The sequence below is a fragment of the Lycium ferocissimum genome, chromosome 5, assembly GCF_029784015.1.
Source record: "Lycium ferocissimum isolate CSIRO_LF1 chromosome 5, AGI_CSIRO_Lferr_CH_V1, whole genome shotgun sequence".
Lineage (NCBI taxonomy): Eukaryota > Viridiplantae > Streptophyta > Magnoliopsida > Solanales > Solanaceae > Lycium > Lycium ferocissimum.
Genome location: NC_081346.1, coordinates 23,778,329 through 23,805,100, shown reverse-complemented (window position 1 = coordinate 23,805,100; position 26,772 = coordinate 23,778,329). Strand labels below are relative to the sequence as shown.

General features: G+C 37.5%; 1 protein-coding gene across 1 annotated transcript; it reads left to right on the top strand.

Moving 5' to 3' along the window:
- Positions 1-7,860: 7,860 nt before the first annotated feature.
- Positions 7,861-16,653, top strand: LOC132056554 (signal peptide peptidase-like 1). Its single transcript, XM_059448816.1, has 3 exons — positions 7,861-8,713; positions 11,801-12,022; positions 16,159-16,653. The coding sequence occupies exons 1-3, from the start codon at positions 7,916-7,918 to the stop codon at positions 16,273-16,275; spliced, it is 1,137 nt and encodes a 378-aa protein (XP_059304799.1). The 5' UTR covers positions 7,861-7,915; the 3' UTR covers positions 16,276-16,653.
- The last annotated feature ends 10,119 nt before the right edge of the window (positions 16,654-26,772 follow it).

Here is a 26,772-nt window from a genome sequence, read left to right as displayed (position 1 = left end):
CCCTCCCACGACCTGCTGAAGTCTGGGGAGTCTGCCCTACAGGGCGCACGGACAAAGAAGAACCGACTGCTGATCCTGTAGGCTGACACTTATCTCTGCCACTCATCGAGGGATAATCACACATCATGTGCCCAACCTGACCACAGGCATAACAAGCATTCGAGCCTCGGCGACACGGACCCGAATGTAATCTACCACACTGGCTGTATCGTGGTAACGGTGGTTTCCTCTTACTGATGTCACCTCCAAACTGAGAACCTGAAACCTTTGGGCTCTGTCCCGGACCATAATAAATGGGGCGATCAAATCTCCTGCCCGCAAATCGAGGAGGTGCACTAACCACAGACTGGCCTAAATATCTAGAGTACTGTGACCTCTGACCCCCTCTATACTCACTACTAGTACCGGCAGATCTGGCCCTCTTACTATGCCCTCTGTCAATATCGCGCTTACCCCTGTGCGGCTGCTGTTGCTCCTTTAAATTTTGAGCGTGAGCCTGAATACGGGAGATGTCCATCCCTTCCTGTAATGAAGCTGTCAAGCAATCTTTGATCAAATGTGGCCCTAAGCCACTCACAAATCGATGTACTCGGTCTCCCATATCGGCCACCATGGTCGGAGCATACCGGGTTAATGAATTGAAATGAAGACTATACTCCCGAGCACTCATATTTCCTTGCTTTAGATTCAGAAACCTATCAGCTCGAGCTCGACAGACTTCGGGTGGAAAATAATGGCAAATAAAAGCATTCACGAATTTCTGCCAAACCGGGGGAGGTGCATTTTCCCCTCTCGAAAGCATCCAATTACTATATCACAGAACCGCCACATCCTGCAACCTATAGGACGCCAACTCCACTGACTCAGTAGCAGAACCATGTATTATTCTCAGCATCCTCAACATTTCATCTAAAAAACCCTACGGGTCTTCATTCGGCTTTGACCCGAAAAATTATGGCAGGTTCAAACTCATAAAATCACGGCCTCTGGCACTAGTGGCTCTGTTATCCAGACCCGCACTCTGCCGCTGAGCATGAGCGGTAACTAGCTGTGTCAATAACTGAATAGCCTCGGTCATCTGCTAACCCGAAGCACTCGGTGGAGGAACTGGAGGCATTAGAGCTGGAGCTGAGGCCCATTCATGTTCCTCTAAAATAAGTGGAGTGTGGGAAGTACGAGATGAAGCCTAGTCATGAGACTCACCCTCCTCTATATGTACCGGGGACTCCCGTTCAGTCCGCCTTCCTACCGTTGTGTTGCCCTTCTGGGCAGTAGTCGCTTTCCTCTTCACAGGCATAGCTGAAATCATAACACACAATTAGAGAGAAAGAGGAATCTTACATTATAGCTCTATTTCATGATCTATAAAGAAGAAGGATGGTCATTATTCCGAAATGCCCCGCAGGCTCTCGTTTATGTTTGTAAGTGTGGCGCGCTTCACACCCATAAACAAGACTCTACTGGACACGGCTCGTAGACACACCCTAGGACGGAACTGCTCTGATACCACTTTGTCACGACCCCACTAGTGGCCATGACGGCTACCCGGAGCTGACTACCGACTACCACTCATCAAACTATCTATCATACTCAACCTGGACATACATCACTCTCAACACAAAAGTTATCATAAAATGATCTTCGAATATCTCTCAAAACATGCATTTATATACATAGGCCCATAAGGCTACAAATATGACGTATAGAAGAAACACTGAAAAGATCACATCGCATCTTCTACCCACACATAAGTATCTACGAGCTTTTAACTGGAGTACTATAATCAAAAGGACGGGACAGGACCCCTCCATGCCCCAATATATGCACAAAAGAATATACAAGAAAGTAGCAATTCGGAGAAATGAGTGCTCGCGTATCCCCGTCGATAGCCTCCTAGAATTCGGATCGTCTCCACGTCTACTCGTGGGCATGAACACAACGTCCATAAAAGAAATGACGTCGCACGAACAATGTACTGAGTATGTAAGGCATGTATATCAAGCATAATAAAGAAATGAGAAAACATAAAGTAAAGGGATAACCTGTAACTGATTGCCCCTTAAGGCGGAATCATGAATGCTAACTTTTATATTAAATAACATCATATCATATATACATATATATATATAAGCTGCCTGACCATATAGGTATGGTGTGATCATCATTAGCCCGCGACCGGGCCTCCCGCCTCCGGGGTAACCACCTCATGCCGCCCACTAGTGGTGATTACCCGGCCAACTAGGCACGGTGTATCATCATAGCCGCCCACTACACCCGGTGTAGTGGCGTCTGCCCAGCCCATTAGGCACGGTGTATCATCATATACACAACATCAAGCGTGCATGAAAGCTCAAGTAAAAGCTATAACTCTATCGGAGCAACGTAAGGTCGGCAACCTCCGATCACATTATGGGATAATCATCATCGCTATGTCTCACCTTGAATGAACTAATATAATGAGGTGAGACTACAACAAGGAATAACATCGACGAAATCATAAGATAAGATTATCAAACTCATTATAGCATCATCTCGTAGGCTTCGGAGTCTCTAAAATAGCATCATTATCATCATCATTATCGTAGGACATATCTCATCTCTAGTTCATAAGAAGCTCTTAGGATCATAAAATTTCAGCTTTTAGGATGTAAGAAGGTCATGGAAGATATGGAAAATAGAATATATGAGTCATGCCTTATGAAAGAAAGGGCCCTTACGTACCTTTACATCTCCTTAACGACTAAGCGTTCTCCTTCCAAGCTCACAATTCTACATTCAAGAGAATTCATACTACATTAGATCATTTGAATCGGACTTAAGTCTAATTTAAAGTGACTAAGAGCTAACGAAAATTGGGCAGCATTTCCTTTGTTTCGACGACTTCCTTCATATAGTAAAACAACTCCCAAACATCAATATCAACACCCATAATATCGTAATCAATCGATTTCTCAAGTTAAACATTGTTCACTTCTCAAATTCACTTTCAAAGTCATCCATAACCATGACTACAATACAACACCATACTCATTCTTCACATAATATTTCCTCAATGACATCACCGTCATTCAAAACAAGATTATACTCATCTCATACTAAGAATGATGACTCAAATTAATTTACTACTCAAAATACTATTATTTCCATATTTGAGCTCATTATTCTACTTTCTTCTCTAATCCAAGTCTTTCAACCACTCAGTACTTTTAAAAACATGAAATAAATGTAAAATTCAGCTTTGATTATCTAGGAATGGTCCTTGGATGAAGATACTCCACTTGAGAAAACCCCAACATCAACACAAAAGGAACCCTTGACGTCTACAAACCCTAGTGAGCTCCCATACACTTAATTCACTTGATTCTTGGTGTTTGATCCTTGGTTTCCCCCTTGGATTTGTGTTAGTATGGTGTATGGAATATTCTAGAGCTCTCTTGAAGTGTGGAGAATGAGTGAAATGAAAAATATGAACTTGGGGTCCTCTTTTATAAAAATTAAAAGCTGCCCGTCGGGATTTATACGGACACTTATACGGTCCGTATAAGTGACCGTATAATACTTCCAGAACCTTCTTGGCACTGGTATAATACTTCATTAACCATCTAAGGAGCCTTATAGCTCCTCCTCAAGATGTTACTAAATCAACATTAGCTCGGTTGTTACAAAACCTTCCCGAACACAACTTATACTTCACTTTCTTCAACGAACTTAGATTCACCGATTCATATAGCTTCAAAATCTTGTAGTATGCACCTTAAGGCTATCAAGTACTCTCCTTAAGGTCATATGGACTCCATGTTCTCCTTGAGCTCGCGTTAATTCATTCATAACACATCACCACGAGATTTCCGTGTAACAGTAATTTCATGGATTAGATGGGCAATTCTAAGTGTATTCTTCTTAAATCGAGTGATCATTAGAGTGATTTGATGTGAAGTACTTAATTCAACCATATTTAATGATAAAAAATGAATTCAATGTTATTCAGTATAAATAAAGGAGTTCAATGTGATCAATATCGTGAATATATTGCAACAATGGAGGATTTGTTGCAACATATGAGATACTTGCGACAACTTATGAGTAAGTTGTTGCAACATATGAGATACCTGCTGCAACATATGAGTAAGTTGTTTCAAATATTCAAACAAGGTGATTAATCTGTTGCAACAACTACGCAACTTGCTTCAACATTTGATCCATCTGTTGAAATAGATTAGTAACTTGTTGCAACTTCTTCAACAAATGTATGATCTATTGCAACAATTAACTTATCTTTTGTGATACATTTTTTAGTTTTTGCAATAATTTAAGCAATTGTTTGATTTTTTCCAACAACGTGAGTAATTTGTTGTAACAACTAAGCAACTTGTTTAAAAAGATTAGTAACTTGTTGAAACAAATTAGTAACTTATTGAAACAAATTAGTAACTTATTGCAACTTCTTCAACGACTGTATGCATCTGTTGCAATAGTTAGTAAGCAAAACAAATAAGTTCATAAACAGAAATTGTTCAACAGCCACCTTGGCTCCAAATACCACAGCTAATCAAAATAAATAAGTTTATAAACATCATTCACAAATAGCATAAAGGAAAAAAAAAAACATAAATTGTTAAACAACCACCTTGGCTCCAAATACCACACTTAAGTAATAATTTGTTCAGCAACTGCCTTCTGGGGTGTAACAGATTTCCTTGATCTACTCCATCTCCTTCATTTCCATCATTAGTTTCTTCATTTTCTAGTTCTTCTTCACCTTCTTTATTTTTATCTACTACCTTTTGGCTCTGTTCTTTATCTCTTTCTGAGGATTGATTGTCAGTTTGGCTGTCAATTTGACTATATCTTTCCTCAACATTTGCTGATTCATAAATAGATTGTCTACTTGTTGCCATAAGTGTAGAACTTGTTGCACTACACTTGTTGCAACAACTACAAATCTGTTGGATGTCTTCTACAAACAGAACCAAATAACTGAAGCTTTATCCAACAGATTTGTGGTTGTTGCAACTGTTGCGTCCAAATGCACACGCAAGTGTACGTGGTCGTACAAGTAATAGAGTGATTATATAAAATCGGATGTCGAACCCACAGAGACTTATGACCAATATTTCACAAAAATAAACTATTGCTTACTATCTATGCAAGTGAATAATAAAAGTGTTGGTTCTTTTATAACTAAATGCTATAATGTAATTGACTAATAATGTATCTAGAAATTATGCTTAGAACGTAATTGAGAACTACTTTTATCAAGATTTTAGAAGTATTCCAGGGTCGTGGTTGGTTCACCAATCCTATTGAGTCAGTCAAGTATCACACCTTGGCAACTTTGTTCACAGTAGCTAATTAACCGGATTATTAATCTCGTAGTATTCTTCCGAACCACTACTCGCCGATTCAAGATAATTCTCCTCCTATATTCCTATGGTATTGACCTATCAAGAGCACGGTATATAATTGATTGCGGTAACTAAGTATATTCCTATCCTAGTCACAAATCCTAGCCCAACTTTAGGGATATTCAGATCATAATCTCATTACTTCTTCTCCAAATTAACATCTTTCCCAAGTACGTATATCAATGAGTAAATAGAACTCAACGGTTGCGCAGACAATCAAGAACTCAAACACAGAAGTAACGAAGCAATTGCAGACGAACAAGCTACTAAGATTGAAATACTTGTCAAACGTCAATATTCATGGCTACGCCACAACCCCAGAATTTAAGTGTTTAGTTACACATGATTCGATAATGGAAACAAGAATTCATGATTAACATAGGGTTTTGATGTAAAGAAAAATAATAGAAGAGGAATAAAACCTAGAAAGAGTTTCACAAGTCTCAAAATTCGTCCAAGCCCTCTTTCTAATGTTAAAAACAGCTATTTATATGCTAGGGTAAAATATGAGATAAGTTGGCCCAATCCCGATCTAAATAGGACAACTGACGCCGCTTGTGCGCTGGCCATGCGTCGCATGGCCAACGCATGACCTCCTTTATGTTCTTCTTGTGCGGCGCATGACCAACGCATGGTCTGTCTGAGGTTCAGGAATGGTGTTTTTGTGCGGCCGGGCCGCGCGGCGCATGGCCGCCGTACGAGACCCTTCGCGGGTCGATTTTGCCTTCAAGTGCCGGAACTTCCTTCGCAACATTCAATCGATGTACACACTTCGAATCACTCAAAGCCCGAATACCCTTCGTTGGTCCTTGTTGTACCTGTTCATATAAACATACCAACATAAGCTCATATACAACAATTCGCATTCAAAACTGCGATGAAAGTGCTAAGAAGTAAAGTGTAAATGACACTAAATCTAGATATTTGTGCCAAATATCAACAACAGCTTGTCTACTTGTTGCAATAAGTGTAGAACTTGTTGCAGCAATTACAAATCTGTAGGATATCTTCTACAAACAGAACCAAATAACGGAAGCTATGTCCAACAAATTTATAGTTGTTGCCACAGATTGTCTACCAGTTACAACAAGTGTAGAGTTTGTTGCAACAACTATAAATCTATTGGATATCTTCTACAAATAGAAGCAAATAACTGAAGCTATGTCCAATAGATTGTCTACTGGCTGCAAAAAGTGTAGAACTTATTGCAACAACTACAAATCTATTGGTTATCTTCTACAAACAGAACCAGATAAATATCAGGACAAGAACAAAAAACACTATCTGTTGGATATATTTTCTAAACCCTGAACCATACCAAGACAACAACAGAAAAATCATTTATTTCACCACAAACACACAACAATAACCTAGATTTTATCCAAACTTTTCCTAAACCAAAAAAAAAAATTCAAAATTTCTTTTCAAAGAAAAATTATTTTTGGGGGGGGGGGGGGTGAGAGGAGGAGGAGGGGTGGGTGGTAAAAAAGCAAATAAAAAAATTAAAACTTCTTAAATTTTTTTTTTTTTGGGGGACGGGGGAGGGGTGGGAGGAGGAGGAAGAGGATGAAAAAGTAAATAAAAAATATTAAAACTTTTTTTAAAAAAGAAAAATTTGTGGGTGGAGGTGTGGGTTCGGGGGAGGGGTGGAGGAGAAGAAGGGGGGCTGGTGATTATTTTAGGATTAAGTTGGAATTTTTTTATATTTTGTAAAAGATTAAAAAATTTTAAAAATTATAATTCACTTCCATTTTAACTTAATCATATTTTTAAGATAAGCCATTTCTAATTAGTGAACTTTTATGTAAAGCTTATTTTTCCGAGTCACACTAATACACTGAATCCTTCATAAATCAGAAATGTGTTCTCTACGTTGTTGAAACTCGAAACTCGTTCGATAAAAAAACCGATTTGGGGACAAAGGCGAATACGGTCAAACTCGTCAAGTCCAAGGTAAGTCCACGTTAGAAAGATCTCATAAATTCACTGTTAAAAAAACCCCCAATTTGCATTTTTTTGTGATATAATTCATTGCGTTTTCATAATTATCATCATCAAGATCGTCTGTTTGTTGAGTATTCTTCGCCTTTAGTTTATTGTCTAGAATATGACTTTATTGACGTTACGGAAAGCTTAGTTGTCGATACCGATTGCTTGTTATCACATAAAGTTTATTTCGTCTTGTTCATGAAGCTATTTAAAATAAACATTTTCATTAAAAGGAAATTAAAGAATACTTAATGATTTTTGCGAATTATTACTGCTATAGTCCATATACTCCTTAAATTTCTGGCACTGCTTTCTATTGATAGCGCAAAAAAATAAACCATCAGTTTACCTTTGTACTTTCAGGTTATTTGAATTCCAACGACGATCGGTAAAGGGTGAATGAGCAACTTCGTATATTTGCTAGTTCATGAAACAAGGAAAAGTGTTTGATTTTTAGCCTATTACGTCCGAAAGGAAGTCTTTATAGGCAGCACTAGGAAAAGTGTACAACTTTGTTAAGGATGGAGTCTTTATGGAAGTTAGTGTATTTGCTTGAACCAGCGCCAATTGCTCTTATTCTGACTGCGATAGCTGTGTCATATGCATCTGCATTTCGGGCTCTAAACTATGGCAAAGAAATGGAGCGAAATCATGATTGGTCTGAAGCATCGATCACGTTAGACAGGTCTCAGGCTCTTATGATCCCGATAGTGAGCTCTTGCAGCTTGCTTTTGATGTTCTATTTGTTCTCTTCGGTCTCACTGGTCCTCACAGTGTTTACTGCAGTTGCCTCAGCATCATCTCTTTACTTTTGCCTGTTCCCTTATATTGCCCAAATCAAGTCCCGGTTCGGCTTAGCTGACCCTTTTGTATCTCGATGTTGTTCCAAGCCATTTACTAGGATCGAAGGGCTTTTGACAGTGCTATGTGTTGGCACAGTAATAATGTGGCTTGTCTCTGGGCATTGGATACTGAATAATTTGTTGGGCATCTCTCTTTGTATTGCTTTTGTGAGCCATGTTCGCCTTCCTAACATTAAGATATGTGCAATGCTCCTCGTCTGCTTGTTTGTGTATGACATATTCTGGGTTTTCTATTCTGAGAGACTCTTTGGCGCAAATGTTATGGTGTCTGTAGCAACCCAGCAAGCATCCAATCCTGTACACATGGTGGCAAATAGTTTGAGCCTTCCTGGATTGCAGTTGATAACCAAAAAACTCGAGTTGCCTGTCAAGATTGTGTTCCCCAGAAATTTACTGGGTGATGTAGTGCCTGGATATGCTGCTGCTGACTTCATGATGCTGGGTCTTGGTGACATGGTAAATACGTTTTCCTATTTGTGAAATAAGTACAAGGGTCAATCAATGTTTCCCTTTATACTCTTCTTATTTGCATCTATATTTTGTCCGCATAAAAAAAGAGGGTGAGACACAACACGGGACATTTCAATTTTTCACAATGTGATGAAGTTGTCCTTCATTCTTGGTTGTTTGGGGGACCCTGCTCACCCCTTCCTGGGTCCACCCCTAACGGAAAAGAAATGAAAACAAAAAGGGAGCAACTAGTCTCAGCAGCTGACTTTGCCATAATCTGATGATGTTCCTGTCTTTTCTTGAATAACTTTCACAGTATATGCACTTTTTTGTTTGTCTGATCTAATTAGCAGTTCTTTTCGACAAAGGAATTCTAACTAAGATGGTTTAATAATGAATTTCCTAATATAGGGTAGGATGATTCCTTTGTTGTGATTCTGTGACCAAGAATCCCTTATCTCAATAAATAGAAAGCTAACAACCTCCTGCTTGAATACAATCAATTCTCTACCATCTGCTACTATTTATAATAAGTGCAGCTTCTTAATCAAAAAAAAAAAAAAAAAAAAAAAAAAAGAGCAGCTTCGCTTGTCTCTTTCCTGCTAGCTCAAGCATTACCTCTTCTCACAAATGACTTAAGCATCAGGACACAACTGCTGCATAAAAAAAAAAAAAAAAAAAATTGCTGCTGTGAGACAAACTTAGTCAAAAAGAGATTTGCAGATTGATGTTTGGAATTCCTGTAAGATCTCTGTTAAAAGATATCTGTAGTTGTGTGTAGCTTAACCATTTTCAGGCATTAAGTTTCATATTCTGACAGTAATAGCTCTTCTTTCTCTCGCTCAAGGTTGTAGTATTAAAGTAAAAGGGGAAGAAGACAATTTTGTGTAGTCGAGCCATGCATTGCAGTGACAGAAAGTCTATATGTGTTGGGTTGTATGATGAACAGATGAGTATAGTGCTTACCCAAAGGTTTATCAAGGAAGTGGGATGCATATGGGTGGTAACTGCTTAGAGCACTGGGAATTTCATATATTTTTCTGTTAGTTAAGTGAACCTTTTGGGTGTAAACAAGATAATTAAGAGTGATGATCTGTGTTTCTGGCAGGACTTGATAACGGCTCTGAGGTGGCACGTTTGGACTCATATCTTAGCCTTGTTGGTTATATTTATGGACTCATATCTTAGCCTTGTTGGTCGTATCTACCTTCTTCCTCATTGTCACTGTTTTTTCTTGTTTCCTTGGTTATAAGTAAATATAAACTTCTACTTAATTTCTTTACTCTTCCCTTCCTCATTTTCTTTTCATTTTATTATTTTGGGTGGGTGGAAGAGAGAGAGGGGGTTCAAAAAATTTACTGCCACTAAGTAGGAGATCAATTTCAAGACAAAGAAACTCAAGACAGTTCTTACTGGTCTTATTTATGCAAATGCATTTTTTGATTAGGGAATGTATAAATGCGCTATATGTTATTTCACGTGTGCCCGGAAGGGTTCTTAAACAAGAAATAGAAGAAAGAATTTATCCAAAAGCAAATACGCACTTCTGTCTACAGTCTATGATACAGATTCAGTATCGACATAGTTAGATTGATTAATTAGGCTTATATATTACATTTTCTAGCAATGAAAAGTACAAAAGTAGAAGTTTGTAAATTTGATCTAATAGCTATGTCATGTGTAAGTTGTAAATCTGAGTAACTAGTTAATTTTTAAATTGTGAAAGTTATATAGTATTATCACCCCGAATAAAAATCCTGTCATATAATTTAGGATAAGATCAAATTCCGAATCCTACTTCGTCCATGCAACCTTCACCACGAAACACATAGTACAGGTTTGTCTGGTAATAATTGTGTTTATGCAAAGATACTTTATATTGAGCGAACAAGAAGCGAACCATGCTTAACATGCAAAAAGATCAGACTTTGGGATAATTGGGATGGTTATGGTTTGCTGAAAAATCAATTTCCCAATTTGTACAGATTGACCTATAATCCAAAGGTCCTCTTAGCTGATATATTTATTGATTCAGGATGGAACTTTCAGTTCAGAAGGAATCTCTGTGATAGAGAAATGCAAGAAGTTGATTTATTTATCCAGAAAATACAACCAGTAGTGTTAATTCAAAATAGAGTAGATAGCTTAATCTGGGAAGGGGGGTAAAAGAGGCTCTTTTACTGTCATCATTTTATAAAATTCTAAATGCCATTCAGCCAGGGCAAGCACAAAAGTGGCTTTGGAAGATGATCTGGAAGACTATAGTCCCAACAAAAGTTGCTTTCTTTGGGTGGCTAGTGTCTCATTGTGCTTGTCTAACGTAAGAGAATTTAAAGAGAAGGGGTTGGAAAATGTGCAGCAGAGGCTACTTGTGTGAGAAAGCGTGTGAATCTGTGGCTCATATCTTTATGCATTGTGAATTTACAAGGCAGGTGTGGACCATGTTCATAGCTAACTTTGGTATTCAGAGGACAAGTCCTATGACGTTCAGGAATGTGTTAGTGTTGGGAAATTGCATGTCCCGATGCATCCCTAAAGAAGATCTGGAGAGCTATTCCTCTTAGCATAGCTTGGACTATATGGAAAGAAAGAAATTTGAGGTGTTTTGAAGGCAAAAAGGAGCAGTTGCAATCTGTGAAATATAGTTGTTTGCACCAGTTGTATTATTGGAAAGACGGAAATGTTGTTATTTAGATAACATGGTGGACATGCTAGACTACTTAGGTTTCTAAGGTAATCTAGACTGCTTTTTTCTTGTACTTTCACAGTATCATCTTGATACGGTTTTTTAATAAAATCTTACCTTATAAAAATAAAATAAAAATGGAAAACACCTAAAAAAATCTTTTCTTTTCCCAATTCCTGGAATTTTGTGCGATTCTGTCGGCAATAGTTCCAAAGATAGTCTGTAACATTCAGTCGTTCCAAAGATATACACATGCAATATGCGTTTCCATTATTAACTGTTCAGTGAATACAAATATCTTCACAGATTCTCTTGTTTGTGATTGGTCCTTCACGATGTGATACTGTCATAACTCTGTTAAACAATTTGACGTGGACTAAGCTTTCATTTGTCTTGTGTGTTTTCAGGCTATTCCTTCTATGCTTTTAGCATTAGTTCTCTGTTTTGACCATAGAAAGAGCAGGGACTCTGAAAACATCTTGGATATACCACTTCCGAAGGAGGATATATCATCTCCAAAGGGGTTTAAGTACATATGGTATGCCCTAGCAGGATATTCACTTGGACTGGTTACTGCCTTAGCAGCTGGTATTTTGACTCATTCGCCACAACCAGCACTTCTATACTTGGTATGTTATTTTTGCATGAAGCTCAACACCCCCTCCCATTAACTGCTGCAAGTCCTTTTTTTTTTTTTTTGGTGGGGTTTGAAGTGTCTGCTATATAACACAAAACACACGGTCTCTATGGGTGTGTTAGTGTTGGACAGAGACATAAAGGTACACAGTTTTGAGATATGAAGTGATTTTTTAACACTAGAGGTTTTCTAAGTTTCATGCTTGTTGTAAACGACCCTACATGTATTTAATCAAAATAAGAAGACTCCCAACACTCGCCAAGCCGATATGAGTATAAGTAATATCAAATTTGCTTATTATGTTCTTAGCTATGTCCCATTGATTTCGGGATAGTATAGGTGTACATCAAGACAAATTTGCTCCATCTGTATTAGGTCTACCTGTCCCTTTCGTTTAATCACTTCAATCATAATATTGTCACATCTACTGAGTGGTGCATCAGGAGGTCTATGTGGAACATACAAAATTAGCTCAAAGCCTTTCTCTTATCTTATCCTATACCTGCACTTCTAATATGTCTAATTATATGCCAGAACAGCTATTTTGGCATCTACATTTCTATGACCTTCATATTGTGGGTAAATGATGAGCCTCAACATTCACAATTCACTCCCATATGACATTCTAGTCTCACGACTATTCTGTACAATTTGCCTTTCTTTTTGTGAGGTATCTTTGTACAGCATAACACTTTCGTAACACTCTTCCGTTTAAGTCATCATATTTGAATTCTATGTATTACATCTTCATTATCATGCCATTCACCTAAATGTCTGACCTTAGATATTAGAGTTATCAACTTTTAGGCACTACAGTTCCAAATGGTCTCATATCATTTTCACTCTTCTCATGGGGGCTAGTCTTGTAGTGCGTATATACTGTCGCACTACTACTTAAAGGAAAACCCTCGGTCTCTTGAGTGTCTCTATAATTCCACCTTTTAGTTGATTCCTTTGATAGTTTCATCAATTAGCACAATATCACCAGCAAATAGTGTACATCACGGAACATCATTCTCTATGTTATTGGTTAGTTCATCCATACAAGAGTAACCCACATTTATCGGAAACTCTTTTATAGCTAGTGCATTATTCACACACATGTGATTGCTCTTTCGCACGTGTCCCTTTATGCATTTATATATGATAAGAATTCTATTTTGCTTGAGCACTAGTCATATAACTTTTCATGACATTCTATGATATGTTATCTCTTGGTTAATAAATGTTATGTGGAGATTTTTATTCCTTTTCCGATAAACTTTCATAAATCTTCCTAGCAAAAACATAGTTTTTGTTGCTGATATACTAGCGTAAAACCAAGTTGCTTCTCTATTAAAAAGTAATATATCTAAGTTTAGACTTTCAACCTTTTCCAAAGTTTTAATCTTATGATTCATATATTTAAGTTCATAGAGTTTCGCACAACTTCAAACATTTTCTTTTTTTCTTTTATATTAGAACTAACTAAGGTATTCTTTATCTACTCATCTAGCATTTTTTTTTTTTTTTTTGAAATTGATACCATGTTATTTTATCAGCATCACAAAAAGAAGGGCTGGTACATCATATCTAAAAATACAGCCCCTAACAAAATCATAGAAAGAGGCCAAAAAGTCAAGTAGTGATTCTGTATCATCTATTAACTGTTGTTTACACCAAAAATAAAAAAGAGAAATGCAAAAACTCTTGATCTTCCGAATTGAGCTGTTTTTGCCTTCAAAACATCTTGCATTCCTCTCTTTCCAAATTGTCCACCAAATGCAAGCTAAAACAATCTTCCACCACTCCTTGTGGCAAGTTTTCTCCTTTTATACTGTTCCAACCACATTTAAGGTCAAAAGTGCCCTGGGGCATCACCTAAACAATTCCAGCTAGAGCTGCAAAAAGTTGCCATAGTTGTCTGGTAATTGAACTATGCAAGAAAAAGTGCACATTGGTTTCAGCTTCCTGGTGACATAGAAAGCACCTAGAGCTGAGCTGGAAACCTCTTCTTTGAAGATTATCATGGGTGAGACGAGCTTTCCTTACTGCTAACCAAGTAAAAGCATACCACTTTGAAAGGAGCTTTTGCCTACTTATATAACCTCGAAAAGTTTGTTTAGTCACATCACTCCAACTTTTCCAATTACTTCCATATCTCTATAGGGATACCACATGGACCATAGGGTTGCTTACTCTCGTATTCTAACAGCATCTTTACTCTAGTAAACCTAACTGCTTATGTTATGTGAGGTTTCCATCCGCTGCTGATATATTAAGATCTATAAAATTATTCTGGGGCTTTGTGATGAACGATATATTGAGTAGTATAGTCAATTCCTTTTGATCTTACTATCTCCCATTAAAACTTGTTAGACATCATGTTTAATATACTCGGTTCAGTTGTTTAACTCTCCTCTCTCTCTCTCTCTCTCTCTCTCTCTCTTTCTCTCAGTTGTGCTAGTTTATATATTTCCATCTCTCAATCCTGGGTCTCGAATGGTACAAGTTGTCTAAGCCTTAACCTTGGGTTTTACCAATTGTCTTCATAGCCTTTTAATTCTTTGATACTCTTCAAATGCTTCATCTCCTTATGTTGTTGGTAACTTCCTATATTACATTTGCTTAGCTTTACTATCACCTTAATTCTTGTGGTCGAGGTCCTAGCTCTGTAGACACATAGTCCTTTATTAATGCAAGTTTTCATTCCCTTTAACGCGTTTTCACCAATCAAAAGAAAATAGAATCTATGTTGGCTTCAAAGTCTGACGCTACGACCTTGGTGACTTTTAGGTAAGTTTGGAATCTATTTGGTTATGATTAGGTTTACTCTTCAATGTATGATTACTTCTTTTTATTCATAAAATTAGGTGATAGGCAAAGCTAAATCATAAATTAATATTTGCATACTTATTTAAAAAGACATTCTTCCCACCTTTAAAAAAAAAAAAGACATTCTTCCTCGGTCAAAACCGTCAGTATATCTACTCATATGTCCATCCTTCAAATACCCCGTAAAAATGTGTTGGTCATTAGGTATCCATTGGATCAATGTATACATGCATTAACTATATCACTAGTTTGGCTTGGTTTTATGAATCTTTGATATCTGTTCCACTCAAATTTGGTCATGTCGTTCAGAGTACGGAATAAATTTTTTTTTAAAGACTTATTAGGTTCTCTATAACTAGTTAATCTTCAAAACTCCAAACTTATGTATACACCATCTTACAGATCTCTAACCAAAACTAAAAAGACACTGCATACACAAGACTTTACTAATTGTAACAACCAAGCCCTATTCTTAACAAATTAGGACTCTCTTTTATGGATCCTAGATTCCTAGGTTTCTATAATGTTTTGTTTTTATCCAAGTCTGTATGCATTTCTATACATTGTATAGGTTTTCAGTGACAACTTCCCTGTGTATAGTTTTAGGTTTATCTTAACTTCTTTTTAAATCTTTAATCTCATAATGTTATACCTATGGGTGAAAACTTATCCACACCGGTGTTTACTTCAAACTAATAAATGCAAGATATGTGTCTTTAAGATACACATTTATCACTTTACTCTGGTTAAGTGATGTGTATTCTCGTTTTGATTTTTAACTGCTAATGTTAAATTGCTTAGCTTGGTATAAACATTGGATGCTGTTAAGTTTTCAAGTCGGTGCATTTGGAGGTCCACCTAAATGTGCATTTAGATCAATGTATTCGGCTTTTTCCAAATCCAAAAGCATCGAGGTGGTGTCCGACCGGTGTGAATGTTGGACTCTTACGATATCCAAAAATATACTGGGTTAATGTTTAAAGTCCAGGAGTGCTAGTTATTCAAGGATGTGCATGAGCCACATTAAGACCTGAGTGATATTTCACATCAATTCACATCCTATTTTAAGACGTTTGTAAACTCAGTTCATTGTTGATGTAATATTATTTTTACTAGCCGGAAACTAGATTTTACTCTACAAACTCCAACAGTGAAAAAATAACTAAATGCGTCTAAAACTTGTAACAAATTTTCAGAAGTTTAATCCTGTCTTTTACAAATATTATACTTGAGGTTCTTCTCTTATCCGTTCCCACAACAAGCATGATCTGATCTGGTCCGAACTCATTTACTTCCTATCTTTGACTAAAATAGGTACCGTCAACTTTGGGGCCGATAATTGTCATTTCATGGATGAGAAAGGAGCTAGCTAAGCTGTGGGAAGGATCACCATCAAAAATAAATGGGAAAACTCATTTTACAGAAGTTTGAACCCTTGCATTCCTCGCATGAAGCTTCAGCTAGGGAGGGCGAGTCGAAACCTGTAAATGTACGTGGGATAATTCAGCCCCATATGTTGGAGACAATTTGTTGGACCTTTTAAGTCTTGCGTATATTTACAAGGCTGCCAGTCTTGAGACAGTGACGAGCCTCAGGCTTCACAAATGCTAATATTTCTATTACTGGAGTTGCATTGTCTTTATTCCTCCCCTTTCCCCAATCTTTTCTAGGGAAAACTGGTAATATTATTTTAGAAGGAGAGGTGGAGACTGGAGACCACCATTTTCTTCTCTTCCTTTATGGTCCATATGAGTTTCACTAGGTACTGTTACCTTTATTGGGGATTTAATAGCTTACTAACTAGATTAATAGCAGCTTTTGTGCTTTAATCCTCATGGTGGTGGCGCTCTTTGTAATGGTATTACACCGAGTATCATATTAGGTTTTGGACCCAGACCTAGAAATTCTTTAAAAACTCAGAGAATACTCGACATAACTTCCAAAGTCATCCATATCCGATATTCATCAGCAGAAGTATGTAAAACAAAAAATAGCAACACATTTTATCCTATGTTTTTTGGAGTTAAAAATCACATTCTATTAGGAACGCTAAATTAAGCTAGAGGATATTTTTTTATGACCGTATATACCATTTTATTTTCACAGTCAATTACTTGCGCATTCCCTAAATGGAGCAATTACTGGGGAGGCTATGACGATATCTTTCTTTTGTTTTGAAAAGGAAAAATTTGGAAACATTCAATTTCCAATTATTGGATATGAGAAGTACCAAAATGGTTTATGGTACCAGATTCATGGTGAAATGTTGAAAGATTGTCTCTCATTATGTGATATAATGTGCGTTCAACATGTGTTTATTGTGTGGGTGATGAAAGAAAAATGGTGTTTGTAAATATTGGAGTAAAAAATATGTTGTTGATATTGGTGGTATCGCCAAGAGTTTGGATACTAAGGGCAATTTTGGAATGGTCAAATACTTGAGTAATGGGGAATTATAGATGATGCCAAAAAATAAATCTGAGTTTGTATGCTTTAATCCAATGCACAAGACTATTAGATGCTTAACTCTCGAGTATAATAATGTGTTGCTGAAGGAGGCAAAATGTCGTGTAACTATTTATAGCGCATGCCTTGTTTCGCTCAAGGATGTTAAGTTGTAATGACCAGCTAGGTTGTTATGTCGTTTAGACTATTTTATTCCTACCGGTTCATTTTCGAGACTAGAAGCAAGTCTAGTGATAACTTAAAGAGTGAGAATTCTAAAAAAAACTGAGGCACTTGATTTCATTTTTTTTGCTTGTTTGAAAAACTTGGTTCATTTCCGTTGGGGGCTTGACTTAGTAAATTAGACCTCCGTTGTGAATTCTGAGGCCACAGGTGTGTCCGTAGCGTGTTTTTACATATGTTTGCATGTTTGGTTTGTGTCTGTAGGGCCTCGGATTGATGTTGGGATTTTGGGTGAAAATCTGGCAGAAAACCAGAGGTCACTGGTCGAAGGCGACCGCTGTCGCGAGTCCGCCACAGCGGGGCGCCGGTCACCGCAGCAAGATTTCGAGAATTGGGAAAGTCCGCCATAGCGGGCAGTGGACCATAGCGGGACCGCTACGGCGCGGTCTTGACAACTAAGGCGAGTTGGGCAAGTTAATGAGGTCCGCTGTAGTGGCGGTATTTTCTCCTACAGCGAGACCGCTGCAACGAGACTAGACCGCTATGGCGAGTCGGATGAGTTAATGAGGTCCGTCAGAGTGGTGGTATTTTTTGCTACAGCGAGATCGCTGCAGCGAGACTAGTGATCGCTGCAGCGGTTAATGGGAGACAGAAACCCATTTTTATATTGCAAAACTAAATGGAGGCCCAATACTTTGAATTATAGTGTATCTATGTGTATGTAGTTGTGTTTGAGTAGTGATAATATATATATATTTTATATTGCTAATAAACATACCTAAGTTTGCACAGCTAATATATATACATATATACTATGTTCAAAACACGATTAATATCATATTATAGTTTGTGTACCGTACCCAAAACTTTATTATATTAGTGTTTGCTAGAATACAAAGTTTGCAAAAATTTATTAATACTTTTTAAAAGAGAAGACTTGTTTAAAAGGAAACTATTTTCCTCTCTTTGAGACAAACAATAAAGAATATTTAAGATCGTCGATACTTTGAATTTTAATTTGATTAATTTAAAGGTGTAAAATATTCTATTATTAATGTATGTAGATTGGACCTAAACAATACTAATTATTTTTTATCAAATTTTGATTTGGATAATTCTAATTCAAATTATTAAATTAATTTTACATGTTTAAAATGAAACAACGTAGAAATTTGATTTTCTATTTAAACGAAAAACTATTATTTTTTAATTTTTGGTGAATATTCTTGGTTTAACTCATTTTACTTGTCATGTTGTCTTTTGCATGTTTTTTAAGGAAACGTCAATTAGAATTATAATTTGACTAATTTACCTTATTTATTATTTGATCTCCATTTAATATTATTTTTTATTTTACGACATTAATCTCTTTTCACATTTATTAGAGTAAGAATAAAAATGAAAAAAAATGAAAAAGTAATTAAATTCTATCATATTTTAAAATATAAATATTTTAAGTATATTTATTTTAGTAAAATAACAAATAAATGACATGGCGGAATAGCAAATACAACAGTTAACTAGCTAGATTAAATCTCAGGCTAATATAAGAAAAGAAAGGAAATTATATGGTTTGGCTACTTAACCTTTGAAGAAAAGCAATAATATGGGGTTCACGTTTTTTGCTGTACAATAATTCATTTGCTCCCACTAATGGATTGATACGCATGAGGCAATGAATCAACTATTATTGATTTAATGAGGATACTTTGGGAATTATATGAATATTCTTTGATTTTTTAATATGGGGTGCACCTTTTTTTTTTTATAATATGGGGCCCACTTTTTTTAAAAAAAATTTATTTGTATGAGTTTGGAGGTGGTGGGGTGCACTTTTTTTTTTTTTTTTTTTTTTTTAATTTTTTTTTTTTAACTTGAGTTGGAGGTGGACGACGAAACCACCCCCAACTCATGCTTCTAATATAGTATAAATTCGAGTCTTTAAGTCATATAACTCCAAAAGCAGTTCCCAAGAAAGTAAGAGGCGATTTTCCTAAGGCTTGGGTGGATTCTTCTTTGAGGGTAAGTTTTAATCCTTTTCTTGTTCATTCCCTTGTCATCTTTAAGTTCATATGCTAGTTAAGGTCTCTCTAATGGTGAATGAAAAGATTAGAACCCTAAAATTATTGAACCCTTGAATAATTGATGGGTTGTTAATTTTATTGTTGTTTAATCATCTAGGAGTGTAGGTGATCACTTTCTAGGATGAGAAATTGATTATTTATGATGAGAATTGTGTATTGAGACTTAGGGTTTCACCAAAAATGAGAATTTTGGACTAAAATCTGTTCTGAAAAGATTTTATTGGTTAGAATCCTATAAATTGGAAGATTATGATTGTTGGGATTGAGATTATGATAAATTCATTATTAAGTTATAGTTCACCCATTTGAGAGAGGTAGAAGTAGTTGGGTCTTCTTCCCCAATTGTTGTTCTTATTTGATTAGAAGGTCTACTTCTTACTTAGCGTTATATTGTTAGACTTTGAGCGTTCCGAAGCATTACGTTTGGGGGAAGCTCCTGAGGAGTAGCTTGCATTGTTCCAGTTCTGCATATGAGCTAGGTTATTGTTTACTTGAGTTAGACTTTGGTTAGTTGATTGTATATGTAGTAGAATTGATAGGAGAAAGCATGATTAAGTCTTCGAACATGACGTCTGGTAGGACATCACTTAGGTTGGTATGATTTCTGGTTATGTAGGCTTGTCGCCATTACCTTATGTACCGAAAACTGAGGTGAAATTGTGGAGTCAATATATACTCTTCTTGTTGATTGAGATGGTTGCATATTCATGTTGTGTTGAGTTGATTATTGCATATTCATGTTGTGTTGCGTTGATTATCTGAGTCCTATTATGACTTGTGGCATGGTGCCTTGCATTTATTCAAATTGAATTTATTGACTGATCATATTCGATATTGACTGTTGGACTGAAAATACATAATATATAAAGACACATTTGACAGGGGATGAGGATGTGGCCTAAATAAGGGCTCGTGATTTGAGGTTAGTTCTGGAGCTAGTGGTACATGGACACTATGTTCCCCCGCAGGTCATGACTAATGAGCGAAAATAGCCGTTGGCATGTGTGTACGGTTGACATACTATCATTGGTTGCATTGCATTACATTTGACTCATTCTTATTTCTGTGATTGGTTGATGACTGTTTGAGGACATTATTTGGTTATGTGCTGTTGTGCCTATTTGCCTATTCTGTTGATTTTATGAACGTATGCATGATACTAATCTTAGTCGGCCTATGATATCTACCGATACATAGTATTTGCACTGATACTACCTTTCTGCACCCTTTTAAGTGTAGATTGTGTGCCAGAGACTTCGTCCAGACCTCACATCTAGCTTGAGGCTATTTCCTGTCCAATTCAGAGAGTGAGCTCCTATCCATGCCATGCCACCTGAAGATCTTTCCTATCTTAATATCTACTTCATTTCAGACATTTATGTTATTTGAGACAACTATTATTTCTTAGACAACTTTATGTTTTAAAGTCCTTGTATGATGACTCTCGGATTTTGGGGTTGTAATAGTTAGACTTCCGCATCTTTATTTTATTTATGGCATGACTAGACAGTTTTATGATTTTATTCTTGTTATGGATTTATATTTGTATAACTGAATTGAATAATTGGTTAGGGGATGGTTCGCCCACTGGGAGAGGGGGGAGAGGGGCGGGCGAGGGGGTTAGTGTGGGTGCCATCACGATGGGTTAGGTCGTGAAAAAGTTGGTATCAACTTTGTCAAGACCCAAGAACAACTCTCAAGTGTTTCTCATGATTCTCCTTGCTCTGCGAGTAAATAGGATGTCATCAATAAACACTATCACAAAAGAATCCAAGTATGGCTTAAAAATGCCATTCATCAAATCTATAAAAGCAGCTGGGGCATTAATAAACCCAAAGGACATAACAAGAAACTCATAGTGCCCATATCGAGTCTAAAAAGATATCTTAGGAATATCTTCGGCTCGAACCTTCAACTGATGGTAACCCGATCTCAAGTCAATCTTAGAGAACATAGAAGCCCCCTGAAGCTGGTCAAATAACTCATCAATACGGGGAATGGGGTACTTGTTCCGAATGTTGACTTTATTTAGCTGGCGGTAATCAATGCATATCCGCATAGTCCCATCTTTCTTCTTCAAAAACAGTACAAGATCGCCTAAGGGGAGACACTCGGTCTAATAAACCCCTTACTAAGAAGATCCTGAAGATGCTCTTTCAACTCCCTCAATTCTGCTGGTGCCATCTGATATGGCGGAATAGAAATAGGGGGAGTCCCTGGCTTTAAGTCAATACAAAAATAAATATCACGATCGGGCGACATACCTGGCAAGTCCGCGAGAAACACCTCCGCAAACTCACGTACCACAGGAACTAACTCAAGAGATGGAACGTTAGCACTAGTATCACGAATACGCGCCAAATAGGCCAAGCATCCTCTATTGACTAGTTTTTTGGCGAGAAGAAAAGAAATGATCTTCTTTAGGGAGGGACTAAGGGTACTCTTCCACTCAAGTCTAGACATGCCTGGCATAGCTAAAGTGACTGTCTTGGCATGACAGTCCAGAATCGCATGGTAAGGAGCTAGCCGGCTCATACTCAGAATAATATCAAAATCTACCATGTCAAGAATCATTAAATCAACCCATACTCTATCTACAACCGCAGAGTCTCCAACTAGAGTAGATACATGAATAGGGGCATCAAGCAAATCACAGACCATATCAAGATCGATAGAGAAGTATGTAGACACATAAGAGAATGTAGACCTCGGATCAAACAATACAGAAGCCATCCGGTAACAGACTGAGGTGTTACCTGTAATGACTCCATCTGAACCCTCAGCTTTTGATCTGCTAGAAAAGGCATACAATGAGCCCGTCCGCCAGTGGCCTGTGAACCTCCACGATCAACCTGTCCTGTCTGAGCTCCACCCCTACCGAGCTGATGTCCACCTCTACCTGACTGGGATCCGCCTCTGCTAGGCTGGGTGCCACCTCTATCAGATATTATGGAAATAGGGGCCCTATGCAAACAAACAATCTCACAGATATAAATCTGGGCCAATTTCTGAGCAAAGAGGGGTAATCTGAACCGGTATGACATGAGCAGACTTAATCTATCAACAATGATCCAGATCGAATCAAACTTGCCCAAGGTCTTCGAAAGACAATGACAATTTAGACACTGCGAAACAAACTCAAAATATCATGCTTCATCCTAGCCCACCAATAGTGCTGCCTCAAGTCACAATACATCTTGGTAGCACCAGATTGAATAGAGTATCTAGAACTGTAGGACTCTTCCAGAATCATCCGAATCAAGTCATCAACGTGAGGAACACAAACACACCCCTTAATCCTCAAGACCCTTCACTATCAAACATGACCCCCTTGGCCTCACCACTCAAAACCTTATCACAGATCTTACACAAACTTGTATCCTCGAATTGCCTTGTCTTAATATGCTTTAGCAATGACGATCTAGCCTCAACACAAGACAACACTCTGCCCGAGCCAGACATATCAAGCCTCATGAAACTGTCAGCTAAAGTCTGAACCTCCATGGCTAACAGACGCTCCGAAATGATCAAGCGAGCCAAACTACCCGTACTAGCTGACTTCTTACTCAAGGCATCTGCTACCATGTTTTCCTTACCAGGATGATATCAGATAGTAATGTCATAATCCTTAAGAAACTCCATCTATCTCTGTTGCCTAGAATTAAGATCTCTCTGAGTAAACACAAGCTGAAGACTGCGATAATCCGTGAAAACCTCACAATGGACGCCATAGAGATATGCCTCTAAATCTTGAAAGCAAATACCACCGATGCTAGCTCGAAATCGTGAGTGGGATAGTTCTTTTCATGAATCTTTAACTATCTAGAAGCATAAGAAATAACTTTATTTTCCTACATCAACACAACACCCAAACGAAAAAGAGAAGCGTTACAATAAAACACAAAGTCCTTGCCCTCCACAAGCAATGCTAGAATTGGAGCTGTAGTCAATAAAGTCTTGTGCTTTTGAAAGCTCTCCTCACACAAGTCAGACGATTGAAGAGGTAGCTCTTTCTGAGTCAAACGGGTCAAATGCGAAGCAATAGAAGCAAACCCCTTCACGAACCAATGATAGTAACTGGTTAACCCCACAAAGCTGTGAATCTCTATCACTAATTTAGGCCTAGCCCAATCTCTCACAGCCTCAATCTTCTTAGGATCAACTATAATCCCCTCCTTTTACACCACATGGCCCAAGAAATATATAGACTCAAGCCAAAACTCACACGTAGAGAACTTGTCATACAACTCCTTATCTCTCAGCAGCCCATCAATTATTCAAGGGTTCAACAATTCTAGGGTTCTAATCTTTTCATTCACCATTAGAGAACCCTTAATTAGCATATGAACTTACAGATGACAAAGGAATGAACAAGGAAAGGATTAAGACTTACCCTAAAAGAAGAATCCAAGCCTTAGGAAAATCACCTCTTACTTTCTTGGGGACTGCTTTTGGAGTTATATGGGTAATATTAGCCTCAAAGTCAGCAATAGAAAAGTGGATTTTTGTCTCCCATCAACCGCTGCAGCGGTCACTAGTCTCTTCGTAGCGGAAAATACCACCGCTATGGCGGACCTAATTAACTGGCCCGACTGCCATAGCGGAAACGACCCAACCCGTCATGATGAGACCCACACTAACCCCCTGGTGGGTGAACTATCCCCTAACCAATTATTCAATTTAGTTATACAAGTATGAATCCATAACAAGAATAAAACCATAAAACTGTCTACTCATGCCATAAATAAAATAAAGATGCGGAAGTCTAAATATTACAACCCGTCATGATGGGACCCACACTAACCCCCTGGTGGGTGAACCATCCCCTAACCAATTATTCAATTTAGTTATACAAGTATGAATCCATAACAAGAATAAAACCATAAAACTGTCTACTCATGCCATAAATAAAATAAAGATGCGGAAGTCTAAATATTACAACCCCAAAATCCAAAAGTCATCGTACAAGGACGCTAAAACATAAAACTGTCTGAAATAACATAAATGTATGAAATGAAGTTGACATCAAGATAGGAAAGATATTTAGGTGGCATGGCATGGATAGGAGCTCACCTTCTGATCTGGATAGGAAATAGCATCTCTGGCACACAATCTGCACTCAAAAAGGGCGCCGCAAGGTAGTATCAATGCAAATGCTATGTATTGGCAGATATCATAGGCCGACTAAGATTAGTACCATGCATACGTTTATAAAATCAACAGAATAGGTAGATAGGCACAACAACACATAACCAAATAATGTCCTCAAACATTCATCAACCAATCACAAAAATAAGAATGAGTCAAATGCAATGCAACTAATGATAGTATCTCAACCGTACACATATGCCAATGGCTATTTTCGCTCATTAGTCATGACCTGCAGCGGACCCATTGTGCCCATGTACCACGCGCTCCGGAACTACCCTCGGATCACGAGCCTTTATTTAGGCCATATCCGCACCCCCTGTATATATATATATATATATATATATATATATATATATATATATATATATATATATATATCTGATCACAATATGCAACTCGACATATTTCAAGTCCAACAACCAATATCAAATATGATCACCAATAAATTCAATGTCAATGACGGCAAGGCACACCCACAAGTCATAATGTACTAAGATAATCAACTCTACACAGCATGAATATGCAACCATCTCAATCAACAAGAAAAGTATATATTGACTCATTCCTTCTCATAACACCACAATTTCACCTCAGTTTTCAGTACATAAAGTAATGGAGACAAGCCGACATAATTAGAAATCATATCAACCTAAGTGATGTCCTACCAGACGTCATGTCCGAAGACCTAATCATGCTTTCTCCTATCAATTCTACTACATATGGAATCAACTAATCAATTCTGCTACATAATTAGAAATCATATCAACTTAAGTGATGTCCAACTAGACGTCATGTTCGAAGACCTAATCATGCTTTCTCCCATCAATTCTACTACATATCCAATCAACTAATCAAAATCTAGCTCAAGTAAACAATAACCAAGCTCAGATGCAGAACTAGAACAATGTAAGCTGCTTCGCAAGAGCTTTCGCTTTTTGGTAATGCTTTGGAACACTCAAAGTCTAGCTATATAATGCTAAGTAAGAAATAGACCTTCTAATCAAATAAGAACAACAATTGGGAAAGAAGACCCAATTACTTCTACCTCTTTCAAATGGGTGAACTATCACTTAATAATGAATTTATCATAATCTCAGTCCCAACAATCATAATCTTCCAATTTATATAATTCTAACCAATTTTACCTTTTCAAAACAAATTTTAGTCAAAAGTTCCCATTTTTGGTGGAACCCTAAGTCTCAATACACAATTCTCATCATAAATAATCAATTTCCCATCCTAGAAAGTGATCACCGATACTCCTAGATGATTAAACAACAATAAAATTAACAACCCATCAATTATTCAAGGGTTCAACAATTTTAGGGTTCTAATCTTTTCATTCACCATTAGAGAACCCTTAACTAGCATATGAACTTAAAAATGACAAGGGAATGAACAAGAAAAGGATTAAGACTTACCCTAAAAGAAGAATCCACCCAAGCCTTAGGAAAACCGCCTTTACTTTCTTGGGAACTGCTCTTGGAGTTATGTGATTTAAGGACTCGAATTTCGCAATGCTGCAACAGTCACTACTCTCGCTACAGCGGTCTCGCTATACCGGAAAATACCACCGCTACGGCGGACCTCATTAACTCGCTCGAATCTTCATAACGGTCGTGACCGCGCTGTAGCAGTCCCGCTATGACGGTCCATCACCCGCTATGGCGGACTTTCCCAATTCTTAGATTCCCCCTATGGCAGCCTCGCTACAGCGGACCTCTCCCACTGTAGCGGTTGCCTTCGACTAGTGACCTCTGGTTTCCTGCCAAATTTTCACCCAAAATCCCAACATCAATCCGAGGCCCTATAGACACAAACCAAACATGCACACATATGTAAAAATATGCTACGGACTCACCCGTGACCTCAAAATTAACAATGGAGGTGTAATTTACTAAGTCAACCCCCAATTTAAATGAACCAAGTTTTTCAAACAATCACACAAAATGAAATCAAGTGCCTGAGTTTTTGTTAGCATTCTAACTCTGTAAGTTATCACTAGACTCGCCCTTAGTCTTGAAAATGAACCCTTGAAAATGAACCGACAGGGGTAAAATGTCAC